This window comes from Poecile atricapillus, chromosome 6 (assembly GCF_030490865.1).
Source record: "Poecile atricapillus isolate bPoeAtr1 chromosome 6, bPoeAtr1.hap1, whole genome shotgun sequence".
Taxonomy (NCBI): Eukaryota; Metazoa; Chordata; class Aves; order Passeriformes; family Paridae; genus Poecile; species Poecile atricapillus.
The window spans coordinates 22,107,832-22,126,145 of record NC_081254.1 but is presented as its reverse complement, the minus strand read 5'-3'; the positions used below and the strand labels follow the sequence as shown (position 1 = coordinate 22,126,145).

Here is an 18,314-nt window from a genome sequence, read left to right as displayed (position 1 = left end):
TGATTAATTTTCCTGAGACTATTAGAATTGTGAGGCAAATATGTGTTTACAGATATAATTCATTATGCTAAAACTAGTAGGTCAGTGAGTTCAAACCCGTATTTTAACAGTATTTTTAGTAGGTTAAAGATGCTGAACCACAAACTCCACAAAACATGTACTGCAAATTCAGTCCAATGAAGGAGACATATTAACCACTATTTTGTAGTTTGGTTTTTTTAAAGGAAAATATGTTATTTATTGATATTGCAATGAAACATCTGTAATACATAACAATGTACCCTATTACACAATAATATTGTAACTAAATATTTAATTGTACAAAGTCACCCCATTATTCTTTCTTCTTTACAGAAAACTAAACACAACTGAAACTTGATATAAGAAATATTTAACTCATACATTTTGTTCAACTGCTTTACTGAAAAGCTAGTATTTCTGAGAAAGGGGAGGGAAGTCTCAGAAGACATAGAGGAGGCATACCTAAACCCAAGAGTTTATGGACTATTTTGACTGAGTCCTTGGCTTTTAAAATTTGCCGCATGTACAAGGTTCTCATATCTCTTGCAAAGTACTGTCGTGATTTCAGTATTTCTGCTGGACTGTGTCCCTACAGCAGACACATGGTACTTATGTGAATAAAACTATCCAAAATTCAGGTTTGGATTTCAGGTCTGAAATCACTATTATTTCTTTCTGTATTTTATATGTTCTTTTTATTAATGTTTCCAAATTTACGATTGACTACAAACACTTTTAATAGCAGGTGGTATTTCAGAAGTGCTTTGGACTACAGTCTAATACACAATTACATAAAAAAGCAGGTTTCCATATTTGTCCAATCCTTCCCATAATGGGTTATTCCCATTAGCATTCCCCCCAGGATTTATCTGCTCTGTGCTACTATTGAGAATTGTTTGAAATGAGCTAGCTCATCATTCTGCCTCTCTGTATCATTTTGAGTCTAATTATACAAATGCCAAGAGGCTTTTAAAGCTACTCATAATGCTTACATTGCGTATATACGTAGGATGTTGGATAGAAGGTTCACTGTAATTTTTTATTTCAGAAATTCAGCCATCTGACACACTTAAGACCACCATGTTTCCCTGATTTTTCCTCCTTATCAAGACATTCACTCTAATTCAGTGTGGACTACTTCAGACCTTGTGGTGTACCACTGACCTGATTTTCTCTGTTGATGTAGTTGCCACCACTCTGAGATGCTCAGTCAATTACACCCACACCCCTGCTCCCCCCTTTTTTTTAAACTTCACTTTTTTCTCAAGGTCTGTTCTGCACCTTCAGAAATCCATCTCTATAGTAATGTGCTAAATGGTTCTCCATTCGAGATTTACTCCCAATAGGAGAACATTTTCTTAAAACCTATCATTTTTTAGTTTCTAGTGCATTTTCACATTCCTAATTTTTGAAATAAGCTCTAACATTTAGTCCATTTAGTCTGCAGTCAGATTTATTTCACTGTCTGATTATTTGGTTTAGAATCTTTGTATTAAATAACACCTTTGACACAATGTACTTTGGGGGCATCATGTTATTACTGGCACTATGTTGTCTGTAAAATTGCACTTGTGTATTTTTCAATTATTTATATATCTTTAAATTTTAGCATCCACCTGCTAAGTAGGTTTTTTTCATAAATACAGCATTAGACTTTGATGAAAACAAGTGCTCTAATGAATACTTAATATCCAAAGGAAACCTTTTTCATTTCAAATCTAATTAATTTCATGTTTACAATGGTTCAGTCAAATACTTTCAAATAAGGAACAACTATCAGACATTGGTCATCACACACAGGTTTACTTATTTAAAGATGACACTTCTGGACTGCTTAGTAGCTCACTCATTAATTAAAACAATACTTAATGTAACTGCTGTAACCTCCTATTTAAAAATAGAAAGCTGTTAGATACAATATCCCTCTTAGTGGGTCATATATATTATATAGACTAATTGATTTACTGTTACTTATTTTTGCAACAAAATCTGTTTTTTCCTTTCACAGAATCAGTACGATTGGAAAAGACCTCCAAGACTGAGTCCAACCTATTTATTTATTTACCTGCTTAATTTACTTACCAGCTTCTTTGTCAGGCTAGCAAGAATTCTATTTCTGTACACTTCTATTGATCTATGATGTCCACAGCCCCACAAAATTGAATAAATTTCTTGTGAAATAAGCTTCCAAATGCATTGCTGGCAAAGGTTGCCTTTAAGAGCAACTGGACAACACAAAACCAGACCCCTCTGGCCCTGAAAAAAGCAACTACTTCCCAGTCCATTTCTCAGGCTACTTCTATTAGCTACACTATTCAATATTAATCCTTCCCCACATGTACCACCCCAGATCTGTACACAGTACTAGCAACTGATATGAAGCTGCTTTTCCAACTATAAAAGTTGGAAACACATTCTTAGGCACTGGTGTATGTTCTTCTGCTCCTTAAACAATTCATATTTGTTTTAAATGTTAAGGTTTGCAAATAATTCTGCTGTGGTCTTTTAAAAACTGCTAAAGGTTCTAGCTTAAAAACTCTGCAAGAAAGTGTTCCCCTGGCTGTGTCACTGCACATGCCAGGAGCCCCCCAGGAAGACCCCAGCTGAAACACACTTATAAATGAACCAGTTTTATCAAGATTGCAGATGGAGAGATGGATCTCACCTCCATTTCAAATTTTCTGGCTGCGCTAAAATCCTCACCTCCCCATATATATCCTACCAGTATACAGAACCATGTGGATAATTTAATGTGACATACTTTGCTCTTATGCTGTCTGCTGGGGGTTTTCAGCTTGTCTCTGATAATCAATGCTTCAAAACCAAAGTTTTGAAGATCTATTGTGCAGGGCATTTGCCTTTGGTATTTAAATCCTATTTCTTTTCTTGCACACACTTTTTCCTCAGGTCTAACATTAATGTTTTGAATTGGCTGCAACTTTACCCTTCTAAAATATGTGTGTTCTTCTCAAGAGGAGCCCTCTTGAAATCCCTATAATGTCTACACATCAGTTTTTGTTTGCTTTTTTATGTCAAACATAAATTTGGAAGCGGATGTACCATGATTACTTTGGCCATTCCTACCAACTGTATTTTTTATTACTACCATGCCTTTTCAGTGCATGTAGAATTTGCCTTTTTTTGCAGATTATTATTTCTTTTATTCTCTCCTTCCTGTCTTCTATCAGTGGCCAACCTTGCCCCTTTTAGGGCAGAACTTGTTATCTTCAAACCAGTCATCTACGTGCTTTTTCTTCTATGTTCTGTTCTGGCTCCCTGTAGCTCTTCCTGATCTAGTGAGCCACAGGGAGAGGGAAGAAACCCCTTAATACCCTCAGAAGCACCACTGCTTATGCTTGCTGCACAGGGGCAAGAGGAGGGACATACCTCCCCTTGTGCTCTCCACTCTAGCACTTCCCTTGGTGGCACCACCTCCACCTCCTACAGCTACTTAAGCACAGCTCCAAGAACCACAGAGGGGCAGGCCTCTGTCACTCACTGCCAGGTCACTGAAGGCAAGAGCAGCCTTGGTTGCTTCAGCTCAACAGCAACCACGTCTCTATGCCATTTTTTTAAACTGCAAGTCAGAAGAAAGCCACCCATGGGGCTGTTTCCAGTGGAAAAAAAATCCATTTTATTACATCAAGTTCAGGAGATGGGCTGAAGAAGGGGTCATGGCTCCTAGGCTGCAGCACTCTCACTGACAGTGATGTTCTGCAGGAAGAGACATTTAAAACTTCTTTTATTTTTTTTTTTCCCAGAGAGTGAGCAAGTGTGTGTGTACTCACAGATACACACATGGCTAATGAGCAAGTTCAGGGTAGAAAGGAGAGCAGCAATTCCTTTATACACAGTCATTTGCACTCAGAATGAATGCCAACATACCTCTGGATCATCAACTTTTTCAATTCTATAAGAGAGTATGGTTGAATTGTTTTCTTTGGTTCCTAAAAACTAAAGTCTAACTTACAAGTAAATTTTCTTAAGATTCTAATATTTCAATTTGTTCAGTTGTATCATTTCTTTTTATACTAATTATTTAATTGAACAAAACCAAATCTAATGCAGAATGGAAAGTTAGTTTTTTACAACCTAGATGCATGAAATTTGCAGGGGCAATTTTATCAGTTTTGTTCCCAAGACCCTTTAAAGACTTTCATTACCACTGATCTTAGAAAACATTTGCTCTCCTGCCCTCTAGTGCTCACATCTATTTAAGTCTTCTATAAATCTGGTTTTGGAAACCTACCACCATATAAATGGTCCTACTGAAATAAAATTACTTACTTATTGCAATACTACCAGTGATCTAAACAGTTCCTTCTGTTGTTGCTCATGTATGTATCACACCCATGCAGTTATCTGAAAGGTAAGACTCTTGAGGTTACTTTTCATTTTACAAAGCCAATGTAAGCAAGTTTTCTTTCTCAGTTTTGGACCATATAATGGAGTTTTAAATGCACAAATTGAAGCTTACTTCTGGGTTTATTATTAACACCTTTTCACTGCTAGCTAAAGCTGTTAGTGAGCCATAAATCAAACTACAAGTTGCCACAGTATTTACAGGTTTTCATCTGCATTAAAAGCTCTTCTACTTAATGTAATTAATTTTGCCTCCACTGATGCAGTTTGTTACAGCATTGTGCATGCCTACAATTTAAAACAATGGGTTAACATACTACATCTGTAATTACTCCCATGCAACCAGAAAACCAGTGAATTAAATTTATTTAGTGTTAAATGGATATGGAATGTCATACAGTACATGTAAAGACACTTCAAGATGAGTAAAGCAGAACTAATTGCACAAGGGATTAAAGGTTCACCTCAACAGTCAGTATTACCAAATCATTACAGCTTCCGTCTTCAGAGTGCAAGGTATGTCATGCAAAAAAACAGCTCAAAAAATCCCCAAACAGACAAAACCAACATTGTGGTACCACTTAAAATGCTATCATACCACAATATTTTACAAGACATTAGGTGATCATTTATATAGAATGAAGCATTTTAGCAATAACAAAAAAGTTTTAAACATAATTAACAGATTTTGCATGAACACAAATTCCAGCATTACTATACCTAAGGAACAGGCAACATGCTGGGAGAAAGTACCTAAAAATCAAAGCCTTTTTTATTCATAGCCAATATTACTTTCTGCAAGAATTCTGCAATCTTATTCAGTTTCCTCACATAACTGGGTAAGGTTCAATACATTTTTACATAGAGCATAATCACATAACCACCACATCAGCAAGAGGATTTCATTATCTTGACCAGTTACTACATTTAAAACCATGGTAAGGTAACATGCCCTGCAAACAAATTGTCTTCTGGGACAGTGTTCTGTATGTAGAAATATTAAACAACTAAAATATACTCCTACCCACTTTAACCCCAAGTAACTTATAATTTGTATTTACATATTTTTGAAATATGTAGGTAAAAACTGCAGATGGCAGAAAAGCAGAATACACACGAGAGCTATGACAGAGCTGACTGAGCAGATAAGTGCAGTCAGGAACCCCCAATGAGACCTGGACAGGGGCTGCACCTTTTACACTCTTCCTCTGTCCAAGGGGCCTCACCAGGGCTACCAAAGGCAGCTGCTGCTGTGGCAGAGCTGCTCCTCCCCTCCCAGCTGGCTGAGCTGGGAGCAGAACATGCAGCCCCACCAGTTCCACTCAGCTGAAAGCAGACAAACACACTCCTACACACCTGCTTCAACCACAGCTTGAACGTTAACATGGAGAGACACAGGGGATGACAGGATGGCTTTCAACATTTCCACCTTGCAATGCTCATATTAATCTACTTGCACCAACAGGTAGATTAATCTACCAAAACAAGCATTCAAAAAAGGCCAAGTTGTTTGCCCTCATGTTAGGAATAAAGTATTTAATTTCCTGGCTTAAATGTAAGCAAGAGATACTCAAGAAAGAACTTCTTGAGGTTAATTTTCCATCTACATTCAAAGAAAATAATTTACTAAAACTGTAACTTGCAAGGCCTACTAGCCTTGAAGTGAGGATACAGGTTAACTATACCTATAGTTAAATAAAAAATTTCAAAAGGCATTTTACAGAAATAAAATATGCAACTCTAGGAAGTAGGTGGAAAACCACTTTAGAATTTGTCTGGAACATTCTATTTTCATAGCCCATCATTCTCAGGAATGTATATTTCATAAATAAAAATACAGAACAAAAATTTTTGTATTCAATCTAAAGTTGGATATTTCTAAACCTCTTCAGATAAAATTTGTTTTCTCCCTCACGATTAAGTGATAAAACCTGAAAAAAATTGACAATCTATCTTGCATGAGAAAACAGAGATGAACAAACCAACATCTGGAAAGAACATTTTGTACAAGATTGCAGTTCTAAAACACTTATATTACAAAGCAATGTAAATAAATACCAGGCTAGTACAAAAGCTCTTATTTACAGTTTTACAAATGAAAACGTTTTCAGTGTAAATGCAGTGTTTTAAAGAACACAATATTAGTAAAATGAGTTCCTGTATAGACCATTACAATTTCTGCTAGATTTGAATGCAGTATTGTATAAAACCATTGTTTCAAGTTAATTTTTGTTTATAATTTAGTACAGCCAAACCCCAGTTTATGCCTGGAATGGTATCTGTTAAAGTGCTGAAGAAGAGGACATTTCTGAAATTTTAGAAAAACATACTGTACATTATTAAAGCTTTATCAAGTCAAAACTGGTATATTTTGTTCACATTTGCTACCACACCACCTGGGAATGGGAAGTTTTCAACAAAAACTTGTAATTATCAGGATGGCAGCCATTGATATCTTCGCATCCGAAGTCTGATGGTTTCCCACAAGTAACTTTTCTTATGCATCAGTGGTGGCTTCAGGTTTCATAATCTGGTAAGTAATCAAGTATTCTGGATAAGCCTGGAAGAGTGACACACACATTTGTGTATTATTATTTCATTCTCTGGATAAGTTCAGAATGTTTGCTAGGGAGGAGAAAAAATTATTAATGCCAAACGAAAAAAGGGCAAGATGTCAAAGATAAAAATCCCTGGATCGTTCAGGAAACATGCATCCTTTCCCCTGCAACCACAGCTGGAGTTTGCTCTAAGACAAAAGCAAGTCACAGCACCACAAACCACCCCAATGTATTACATGCCTTTGAAAAAGCTAAAAGAGAGTCTGTAAAACCAACCCAAAAGCTATTTACCTGCTCTCCTCTGTAAATGACATATTCTGCCAATGCCAATCCATTTACACTGGGCCGCCCAGTCACTGAATGATGTCCCGGGGGAGAATGAGCCATTTTCATTGCACTGAACTGCAGAAAGGACTTGCCCAGTGTTACACGACAGAAGAGCAACTGCCTGTGTCAAAAGGGAAAAAGGACCATGAATACACAATGCTTATGACTTTGAACCTTGAAGCAACTTTAGTCAGCTTACATATTTCATAAATTTCTCAGGTTCTGTTTTGCTGAACAAATGTTACACTCACTTTGGAAAACTCTAGCCCAAGGAAAGAGTTGGTAGTAACGTGGAAAAACGTTTATCTCAGTTACTGGAAACAGCATGCTTAACAATGTACTCAGAGATTGCCACCACCTTTCCTCTGTCTGTTACTTATTTATTTTCTTTTTTTGCATTTTTTAGGAAAAAGTTTTTTATCCCCTCCCCCAATTACTCATCCTGACAACATAATTCACCAGTGTTCTAATGCTAGATTTGTATCCAACAGCCAAGTCAACATCAAGGCCAAGTGCAAACTCTAGGTCAATGCAAAATACGTCAGACTAGCATTTGTCAGTTTGTTATGCTGTTTTCACTATTAAAAGACTCAACAAGGGCTCTTATTTCTGTGCACATGTGCCAACTGCAATGACAATGGAATCCTGGCATTTTTATAGACCAAGGTAATGTACCATTTCACTCTGCCAAAACTTTTGCTTTTCTCACTCTTTGTAGAAGACAAACTAAAACCCCCTTCTTATCCAAAACTTTAGAAAGCATGAAAAAACTCTTGACATCCTCTGTAACTCCAGAAGACATTCCTCATTATTTAAGTGCCAGAAAAGAATATGCAACATGAAAAGGAGGAGAGACTCAAAAGGATACTAGAAAGATGACATTATCCTTGTATACCAATGTAAAAACAGGATACACACAAACGCTAAATATTCTTCTGAAATGACTGTCATCACCAAAACTGACTCCATGACCTAAGAGTTTATTCTGTACTGATGGTGTTGGTAAGACATAACAGGTGTTTCTGTTGAAAAGCGGATTCAAGAACTCAGTTAGTGGCAGAAGACCCAAATCCACGTCTCTACTTCAGTGTGTGAAAAAGCAGTGATGTGAGGGCTGACTGTTACAAAGTACATCCCCCTTGAAAAAATACTGCATTTGAATATCTCTGAATATCTCCTTTCTCTGTAAAAGGCAATGAACTAAACTCTCATATTGCTGCATCTTTCATATAAGCATCTAGTAGATCCTCTTAACTTTCTGTCTCCCTAAGTCTGACTTTTATAGTAAGTAAGGGTAAAGATATGGTTAAATGCACTGAAGATGATCGAAAGTTCTTTAGGACTTAAATGTCAGTTTTCTGAAAGTTTCTACTAGGCCCAGCACACAGAGAGCACTGAGAAGGTCTGGTTACCAAGCAAATCTTTCTTCAGAGAGAAACTGCTGCATTGATAGTCTAGGACACAATATACAAAAGCAAAATCAGAGTCTTTCAAGGGACTTACCTGTGGCAAACATAGCAAGATCTATCTTTGTGAATTGGACATCCAGTGCCACCTCCAATTCCATATACATACTGATTGCTTTTCGAAGAATTCTCAGCAAAATAAATCCCAGCTCCAAACATGCCACCTATATAGGCATGTCTCTCATCAAAGCCTTTGTGAATGATTGCATTCACAAATGGGGAGCCTAAGAGAAAGAAAGCAAAATATTGAAAATACACTTCACAGATTTTTGTACATGTCACAATTCAACCACTCATTCCCATTGTGTTGGGAACTATGTAGCCTTCCTTATGAACATGCACTGTGAACTTCGCTCACTGGGACAAACTGTATCTGTACACAGGAAAAACTTCAATTGGCTTTACCTTGATAATGATAAGCTATCTTTTCTGGAATACTGAACAAAACTAACTTATCAACTTATAATCCAAGAAAACAAACAAAAAAATCCCACCCCAAAACAATCCTTAACAGAATAAAGTTTGACCTTCAATAATTTTGGTCATACAGTTGATAAAACAGACTTGAGGAGGCACACTACTTAATCTTCATTCATAATTGCTTAAATGTTTTCACTTAGATCTTTGAAGTCCCCTCCAGGAGGAGACAAGGAGAATTTCAGAACAATGATACGGTACATTGTACCATCCTTTGTGAAATACACAAACAGTCATTCATAAAAACTCACCTAAAACCTAGAACCTACTTCCACTGAGGAAATTTACTTTGAGACAGCAGAAACTCTCCAACAATAAAGAGTGGTGATGGTGAACTAAGTTCGTAAAGTGCATTTCAAATTCTCACCATGAAACAGCATCCTTTCATTGGCATGGTTATGATTCTCCTCAGAGACCTCTTTCCTCCTGTGAGTGTATCTTTCCCAGAGTTTTTTGTTGCATACTTTCTGAATCTGAAACAGTCAAAATGACACCAAAAAACTGTTCACTTTACTGGACAGCTGTATAACCAAGTTATAGGAACTACACTACAGTACAGTAACACTGCCAATGGAAGAATACTTTCCTTGGGACTCAATGACACAAAAATTGACTTATCCTGCATAAATTGATTGTTGTAGTATGACAAGTAAATAATAGTTATACACTTAAGAACCTATTCATTTTACAGAGTCCCTACTTAATAATCCTTAAATTAAATACTCTAATTTAAATGTAGCAGGCTCAGTCATAATTCTTCTTATGCCAAATCACTAGTAAAAAGATCAAGCAGTAAATTAAGAAATGTCTTCCATGAACACTTGTGAAGCACTTCTAAAAGAAAGTAAATTACAAACTCCCTGCAGATGTATGCTGGGCATTGCAAAGTCTTGTGCACGTAGATATAGCATAGCAATTCCACTGTAACTTCAGTTCAGACTACAGCTTAGTAGTAGTTGCTTGAAAATCGAAATATTTATGGTATTAATGAAAATTACAGTTACTTCAGAGGGAAAACCACATAAATACAAACCAAAATTACATTGGATTATTTAAACTTGTCTACTCCTTGGTTTTTTTACACTCATTTGATGTTAAATCAAGCCAAAATAAGAGTTAAAAAGTTTTGCTTTTCATTCCTGTGTTTTTTTTCCTGCCATTCTCCCTCAAAAGACACCCTCTTCTGTTTCCTATAAAACCTTCTGCCTTTTTCTTCAAAAATTCTCCAGTTTTCAGTGAGATCCTTCTATGTCAATTCCTCCTAAAATTTCTTCCTAACTATCAACCCGTAAGAACCTTTTCCATATAAACTTAAGTCTTTGAATTTCCCTAGATGATCTTTATCCTGTGCACGTCTCAGAATGACGCATTTTGTCACATTATAGAACTCAAGCAAGTGTAGAGTATTTTATTAATATGTTCCTTTTAGACAAAACTCCAAAGGTGTAAAACCACTGGCCATAAAGAACAACAGGCACCTTTAAGATGTTGTATCTACTGAAGACACCACCAGCATGTCCTCCATCTCTGTGCTCTCGGACAGTACTCTGCATCTGAAAATTAAGAATTTTTTAAAGAGGATTACATTATTTCAGTAAACATTCAACACAGGTTTCCTTTACACAAGTCAAATATGAAAAGAACTAATTATGTGTTAACACAATTACCAATCGTAAGAGAAATTTTTCGGTGACTGGCTGTTAAGTAATGGCAGATTTTGTGAAGACACATGAACAGGTTTAATGATCTAAAAAAAAAACCAACATATTTTGAGTGCTCCATGGTCTAGTTTTCAAACTGGAGAAGACTGTCACTAATCTCTTTAAAACTGTGTTTGTTCAGAATTTTGCCTTATGTGATTACAGCACTTTGAAAGAAAGTGATGTAAAACCATGTATGACAAGTGGACAGTCCACTGGTTGCATAGAATTTATGTTACACTGAAGAGATTTGATATATAGTAGAGGCTTTAAAAATATTACAACCAATAATAATAATATAAGAAAGTAAAAAGTTACAGACATCATGAGCACAGATTGTAAGTGGTGCAGTCAAAGTCAGGAATCTGAAGTACTGTCATGCAAATTCTTCTTAAACTTAGCAATGTTCACTGCACTGTTAAATTGTCTAGCAATACTTTATTTACTTCTTTAGTAGCAATAGAAAAATACTGAGGGACTAGAAAGAATGGCATTTACCTCTTCTTCTACTGACTGAAATTCCTTGTCTTCGGTGGAAAGGTCTATGAGAATAGTTCCACTAGCAGAAGTATTTAGAGTTAAGTATGGGTTAAGTCCTGTGAATTTAATAAAACACAGCAAAATGTATGTGAATGTAATTAAACACAGTTTCAGAAATTGCAGTTGTTTTCTCTGATCTGTGGACACTGACTGGTCCCTCTCTCAGCAAGCATCATCATATCAGATGCACTAACCCATTTGTCCACGCTTAGCTCAGTATACTAATACACACAACAAGGGAAATACTTTTAAGCACTTGCTTACTTCAGAATTCATTCCAACTCCAGGCAGTGAAACAGGGAAAAACCAGTCCTTATACAGAGGCCAAAACTAGTGGCAATGGCATCATCAACGATGAATTCAGGACTGCTGGGACTGTGCTGGTATCAACAGTCCCACATAAATAAAGAGGCTTTAGCAGTAATTTCAATGTAAGCTAAAGCTGTTGAACAAAGCAATTACATTAATTTTGGTTCACTGAAAGCACACCAACTCTGTTTTTAAAAAAAAGTGTAGGAATTTCAGCTGGCTTTTTGAGTGAGCAGACAGCATTCTGTGGCAGGACCCAACAAACAGTACATAACAGGCCTGAACTCATCAACAGAATGTGCTCTGCTCTTCAGAGTGCTTTCAGGAAGATAAATACTCCCCAACTCAAGGAGCTTATTATGAGCATTTTGCACTTGATCAACATTTTACCTAAGTAAACACAAAAGAATGACCATAGAGAAAAAATATAAATCAGAGAATTGAAAGGCAACATTCACAGTAATTCACAGCATAAATAACAAGTACTCAAGTTTCAAGTCAGAAGATACTCTTTACCATTTGAAGTGCCATTTTCTAGGTCAGGTTTTATTACCTGATAAATATGTCATTTATATTCTTTTTAATGAGTTACAATTTGGAATAACATAAGTAATTTATAAAAATTGATCATGTAAAGGCAGTATTATGTGACAATTTAAAATAACCATATACCTTGCTGTCCAGAAATAAGTCTTTCAACTCCTTTGATGATTTTATGCCTATGGCCATAAGCATTAATGCCAATTTCCTTCAATTCTTTGTGTCCCATTTCAACCAATACGTCCAATGTTATCTATAATGAAAGCAAGACCATGTTTTTTATATTGGAACAAATGCCAACTGCCAGTGAAAATATACCTCACAATAGCTGTGAGAAAAAGCAAGTATGAAAAGAACAGGAACATAATAGGCTTCAGTGTATTACTTCTGTATTCTACTCAACTACTTTATTCTAACTTTTTGTGTTAAATGAACATGCTACAAACTAAAAATTGTAACTTGCATTGCTTCCAAGGATCATTTTTCTGATCAAGAAATACTCTTCTATATGTATTCAAACAAACACCGAAATTACTAATTAACACAGACTACTAATTCCCCCTACCATTTATACCACTGAAAGGAAACACTGCTACAACTGCTAAACTGATATGAACAGTACTGCCCCCATCTGTTAATCTGTAAAAATACATTTTCACATACATTTATTTTATGTATCAGTTAAAAATCCAGTTACAGGCCTTTCCTTCATTCCACTCATTTTGACAGTCACTCACTTAAAATCTATCTTACTGCATTATACTATCTAGTTGCTATTTATTCCATTGCTTTCCAGTCCAGAGTATTTGGAAATAAATATAACCACTTACCTGTTCTCTCTCAAATATGTCAATCAGATGATCAAGGCCAAGGTTCCGCACAAACTGATTAATGCTAAAATCTACACCTGAAACTGGGTAAGAAGAAAAACTCACAATGTACATTCATACCTGTATTGTAAAATAAGGCATACATATCTCCCCCTGTCTGTGGCAATAATGAGAGACAGAAATTCCTCGTCTTTTGCAGATGTGAATTAAATATATGTATCACTAACCAGCAGCAACTTAATCTGCTCTTCTACCTCCCTAAGAGCAGTCTTTGTGCTTCCACAGAACAAGCCAACCAGCTACCAGAAATGCAAGTTACTACTGAAAATATATTGACAAGTAAAATGTCATAGAAGTAACCTTTTACGATACCTGATACAAGAACAGCCTCTTAAAAATAAGATAAAATTTGCAGTAAAATACTGCTTGGTATGCAGCCAAATTTCATTTGACTTCTCTTTTAAAACACAATTCACCATATTGACTTTGTTCAGCAAGAAACATTTTAAAGGCTCTGTAAGGGGAAAACAGTAAAATCTTATATTACAAGACTTTCAGACTTTTGTCCCTCATTAATGACATCATAAGGAATGTAAATATTGCATATGTCATAATATCTCTATGAAGGGAAACTTCACACCTCTGTGTTCTTTATACCATTTGCTAAGAAATGTCATTCACCCCTGAGAAAGCCTCACCTTCTTTTTTCTCCAGAACAGTAGCTCCCTCTGCACAGTTTGTGCCAACAACAGAAGGAAGTTCAGAAAAACTACCAGATAAGTTGTCAAGACTACTTGCAGCAGACAGACTGGATGGACTGGATGGAACAGAAGAGAGGGAATCAGCTGCAGAACCTGTAGTCTGGGACACACTTATAACCTGAGGTTTGTAGCAAGTTGGTAAGGCAGAAGGAGGCATTGCTGCTGTCAGTAATGCACTGACATCGTCTGCCTAAAGAACAGAAAACAACTCATCAAAACAGAGGAACACCCTTACACAATTTTTCTTTTTTTTCTTAGAATTATATTATTATATCAGATTTCTTAAGTACACTGCAAAATAATATTGGGAAAACATGCATTTTACAGTGCATCTTACAAATGGTCTTTTCTGCCAACAGCATACACAAAACTGTAAAATGTTTATACATAAAAGCTGTAAAAAGGTAAAAAGTAAAGTCTTCAATATTTCGAAAAAAAATTAGGGGCAGTTAAACAGAATTAATTTGCTACAAAAAATGAACAGAAGCTTCTACTGGCAAACAGAATTTATGAAACAAAACAGTTACTCTGAGTGTAGTTTTGGATTACATTATAATACTTAGAAAAAACACCCCTAAAAACTTAACCAGACAGTTTCTTCAATTTATGCTGCTACAACGCTTGCTTATACTTTATTCTCATAGCTTTTGTATTAGTCAAACTCTAAGCAGTGAATTCAAAGCATCAAATTACAAACCATTAATTCATTTTGTTAGCATTCTGAGGTTTTTTTCCCCCCAACTCCATACTGAAATAAGATGCCTGAAGCAAGAAATTATTTAAAGAAGGTTTAAAAAGCTCTATTGACTTCCCTTGCCAGGCGCATACAAACCCCACAGAAACCACAGTATTTTAAACTTTGCAGAAGTGGTTGTATTACTTCAGAATGAGGTGTCACACATAGGTAAGTACAGATTTCCCATGAGGAGCCCCATCACTTACAGTGACCAGGTCCAACGGTGTTTGTCCTTCTTGGTTTTTCAGAGTAGGATCAGCCCCATGTGCCAGCAACAAGGCACAAAGCTGAGTCCTTCCTTTCTGGGCTGCTTCATGAAGTGGTGTGAAAGCCCATTTGTCTGTAGCATTCACACATGCATTATACTTTATAAGTAAAGCTGCTACATCAACATGCTGGAAAAGTAAAGACAACTGTTAAATTCCAAGGTACCAGTGTCCTAAAATATTTCAGAACTATTACTGCTATTTCTCTGTAATCAGAGTAATTTTCAATTTTCTTAGAAAGCATTTAATGATGATTTTAAAAAGTATTAAAGCAAGGTGCTTTCCTCCTCACCTATGACATACCAGCAAAAAGTTAAGTAAGTTTGTTCTCTTGTGAAAAAAGGACAGAGTAAAACAAAAGTCCAAATCCAGAGGAATCTGAAAGGAAAAAAACCTGATTTTGAACTTCCAGTTTGGAAAGTTCTCCAACTATTTTGGTTAAACACTTGATTTGAGGATAAAGATTCAGGAAGTTTACAAAAAGAATTGCTGTCTCAAGAGCAGTCATGTAAGTGAAAGTGAGATCGTCCTGATAAAACCTGACTGGCATAGGTAAGAAAAGCCATTTTATAGAATACTTTTTAGCCTGATGGCTTTTTAGGTGTTGTTCATGGTCAGAAAACTACATTTGTGATTTCATAAATTCATAGAAGTCTTTACCTATAACATAAGCTGTGATCTAATTATTCATTCTGTCTTACAAATAAGATTACATTGTAACTCAATACCAAAAGCATTCTACAGAGGCTCAAAATGCTGTCAATGTACCTTCTTTTTTTTTTAAGAAATAAAGTCTCAGAAAGCTTGACATATTTACCCCATAAGATGCTGCATTATGCAGTGGAATCAAGCCTCCTTTATCCTGTGCATTCACATCTGCTCCATGCTGCAACAGGTATTCTGCAACCTCCAAATTATTGTAACCAGCTGGAATGCAGAAGGACAGAGTAAAAATACCACCCCCAACAGGCTGTAGAGAAGTAGTAATTCACTTAAATTACTTGAAAGTAAATTAAATTGTCAATCCCAGTGAAGACAGCGTAATACCTACTACAAAGGACAGCATTACCTTAAGATCATTTGGTTTTAAAACCTGCCAATAAACAATAAAAGATCCTCTCTGGCTAGACAGAACAGGAAAATACTTAAACAGTTTGAAAAGCAACATAAGATTAATTTGCATAAGATATTAATTTTTTAAAGAAAATGTACTGAATTCTCCAGCTTGAGGCTACACTCTAAACTTGCGTAGACATAGAAAGTTCAGACACAGTAATTAATAACTCATCAAACCACTCAATTAGAAGACTGACCTGCTAAATGTAGTGGTGTTGAATGCCGTCCTTGTGTGTCCCGACAGTTGACATTGTCAGGTGAACAGAGCTTTTTTACTCGGGCCAAACAACCTTTCTTTGCAGCATCGAGGAGAGCTGCATCTCCTCTAAGTAGGTCTTGAATATCAGTATCACCATCTTTAACAAGGTCTAGAGGAGTATTTCCATCCCTGTTTTTCTTAGTAGGGTCAGCCCCATGCTGTGCACACCAGAAACAGGTGATAAGTATGTCAGTAGAATAAACGTGCTGCATCTTAGGCATCTAATGCCTTGTTGAGCAAATATTCTAACACATATTGGAATCCTGCAGAGAGCCTTCCATTTATTGTGTGAGAAAGGACAATACAGGTGCTAACAGTATCCCTTTTACTGAAAACATTCAATAATACAATACATACAATAATTTAGAAACCACATATCAATTTCTCAAAGAAGTCCATTTAAGTTTCAAAGTGAACAAGAAAATAAAGTTACCTCCCTCCAGCATATGTAATACCTGTAACAGGAGTTTGCAAATCTCGTATTTTCCTTTTGCTGCAGCTTCATGCAAGGGAGTGAATTTCCACAAGTCAGCTACGTTGACAACTGCACCATGTTTAACCAACAGTTCTGCAACTTCATAGTGACCATATGAGCAGGCGTTATGTAAAGGGACAAGTCCTCTGGAAACAATTAAAAGAAGAGAAAAACTCTCTTTAAAAATAGGGTATTCTTTCAACAAGCAATATAAACTTAAAACATAATGCATCTCTGACCATACCAAACTATAACAAAACCTTCCTCGCCACCCCCAACAGTCTAATATAGTAGGAATAACCATTGCAGTAAAAACTTAATCAGCAGGGCACTAAAGAGAAGTAAAAGCACAGGGCCAGAGAAAAAACTTTTGGATATTCTTAACACCTTCATTCTAACAGAAGTTTCCATGAAAATAAAAAAATGTCTGAAGAGAAACGGGATGCTTATCAGCTAACGATATTCAAAAGCTGATAGAGATGACCAATTACAATTGCCAAGAAAATATATATTCAAGCATTTACCCCTTATCTTTTGCATGTACATCAGCTCCATGCTGAAGAAGATACTCCACAACAGATACTCTGTTATATCCAGCTGCAAAATGAAGTGGTGTAGACTGACGTCCTTCAATATCTCTGCAGTTCACACTCTGGACTGTACACAGCTTCTGTCAGTTTCCCCAAACAAAACATGTCACTACATAGTGTTGACATCTCTAATTTAGTCATAGAATATTGTAATATACATCTAACTTTGCATAACTTTTCAATTAAAAAAAATATTTTTACAGTCTAGTTTTTACAGATTGTGCCCTAAGAAAAAAAATCCACCTGTTCCCAAATCCACACCTCTGACTTATTAATGCTTTTTATATAAGGCAAACATCTGGAGGTGATGAATGCTGTACTCTGTAATCCATAATAATTGTACAATACAAAGGTTTTAGGACGGATCATAATTCTAAAGCAGTCAGTGAAGGGCTGTTTGATTGCTTGCTTTGAGAAATTATACACTGACATATAATTCTGTGCTATTTTGGCTGAGGTAGAGTTAATTTTCTTCACAGTGGCTGGTATGGGGCTGTGTTTTGGATTTGTGCTGCACACAGGGTTGATAATACAGAGATGTTGTTGTCATTGCTGAGCAGGGCTCACACAGAGCCAAGGCCTTTTTGTGCTGCCACGCTGGTGAGGAGGCTGGGGGGAGACACAGCCAGGACAGGTGACCCCAAGTGACCAAAGGGCTATTCCAGACCCGATGGCATCGTGCTCAGCACAAAGTGGGGGAACAAGGAGGAAGGGGGAACATTTCTGGTGATGGAGTTTGTCTTTCCAAGTCACTGTTAACTGAGATGGAGGCCTTGCTCTCCTGGGGATGGCAGAACACCTGCGCCCCCCATAGGAAGTAGTGAATTAATTCCTTATTCTACTTTGCCTGCAAGTGTGGCTTTTGCTTTGTCTACTCAACTGCTTTTATCTCAACCTGCTGGGGGGAAATTGACCAAGCAGCTTTGTGGGGCTTGATTGCTGGCTGAGGTTAAACTATGACAAATTCCCTCTTATTTTGAA

General features: G+C 36.5%; 1 protein-coding gene across 2 annotated transcripts in view; it reads right to left on the bottom strand.

Moving 5' to 3' along the window:
* Positions 1–213: 213 nt before the first annotated feature.
* TNKS2 (tankyrase 2) overlaps positions 214–18,314 on the bottom strand; it is a 33,243-nt gene continuing 15,142 nt past the window's right edge. The window contains exons 14-27 of one of the 2 annotated variants that reach the window (XM_058840870.1): positions 17,268–17,413; positions 16,724–16,889; positions 16,207–16,426; positions 15,711–15,820; positions 14,834–15,022; positions 13,829–14,081; positions 13,131–13,213; positions 12,433–12,553; positions 11,410–11,507; positions 10,690–10,764; positions 9,579–9,684; positions 8,772–8,958; positions 7,233–7,389; positions 214–6,943 (exon numbers count right to left, since the gene is read on the bottom strand). In XM_058840870.1, the coding sequence (XP_058696853.1) occupies positions 6,881–6,943; positions 7,233–7,389; positions 8,772–8,958; positions 9,579–9,684; positions 10,690–10,764; positions 11,410–11,507; positions 12,433–12,553; positions 13,131–13,213; positions 13,829–14,081; positions 14,834–15,022; positions 15,711–15,820; positions 16,207–16,426; positions 16,724–16,889; positions 17,268–17,413 (1,974 nt within the window). In that variant the 3' untranslated portion in view covers positions 214–6,880. The remainder of the gene's footprint in view (positions 6,944–7,232; positions 7,390–8,771; positions 8,959–9,578; positions 9,685–10,689; positions 10,765–11,409; positions 11,508–12,432; positions 12,554–13,130; positions 13,214–13,828; positions 14,082–14,833; positions 15,023–15,710; positions 15,821–16,206; positions 16,427–16,723; positions 16,890–17,267; positions 17,414–18,314) is intronic. The other variant, XM_058840871.1, reaches the window with a different exon arrangement.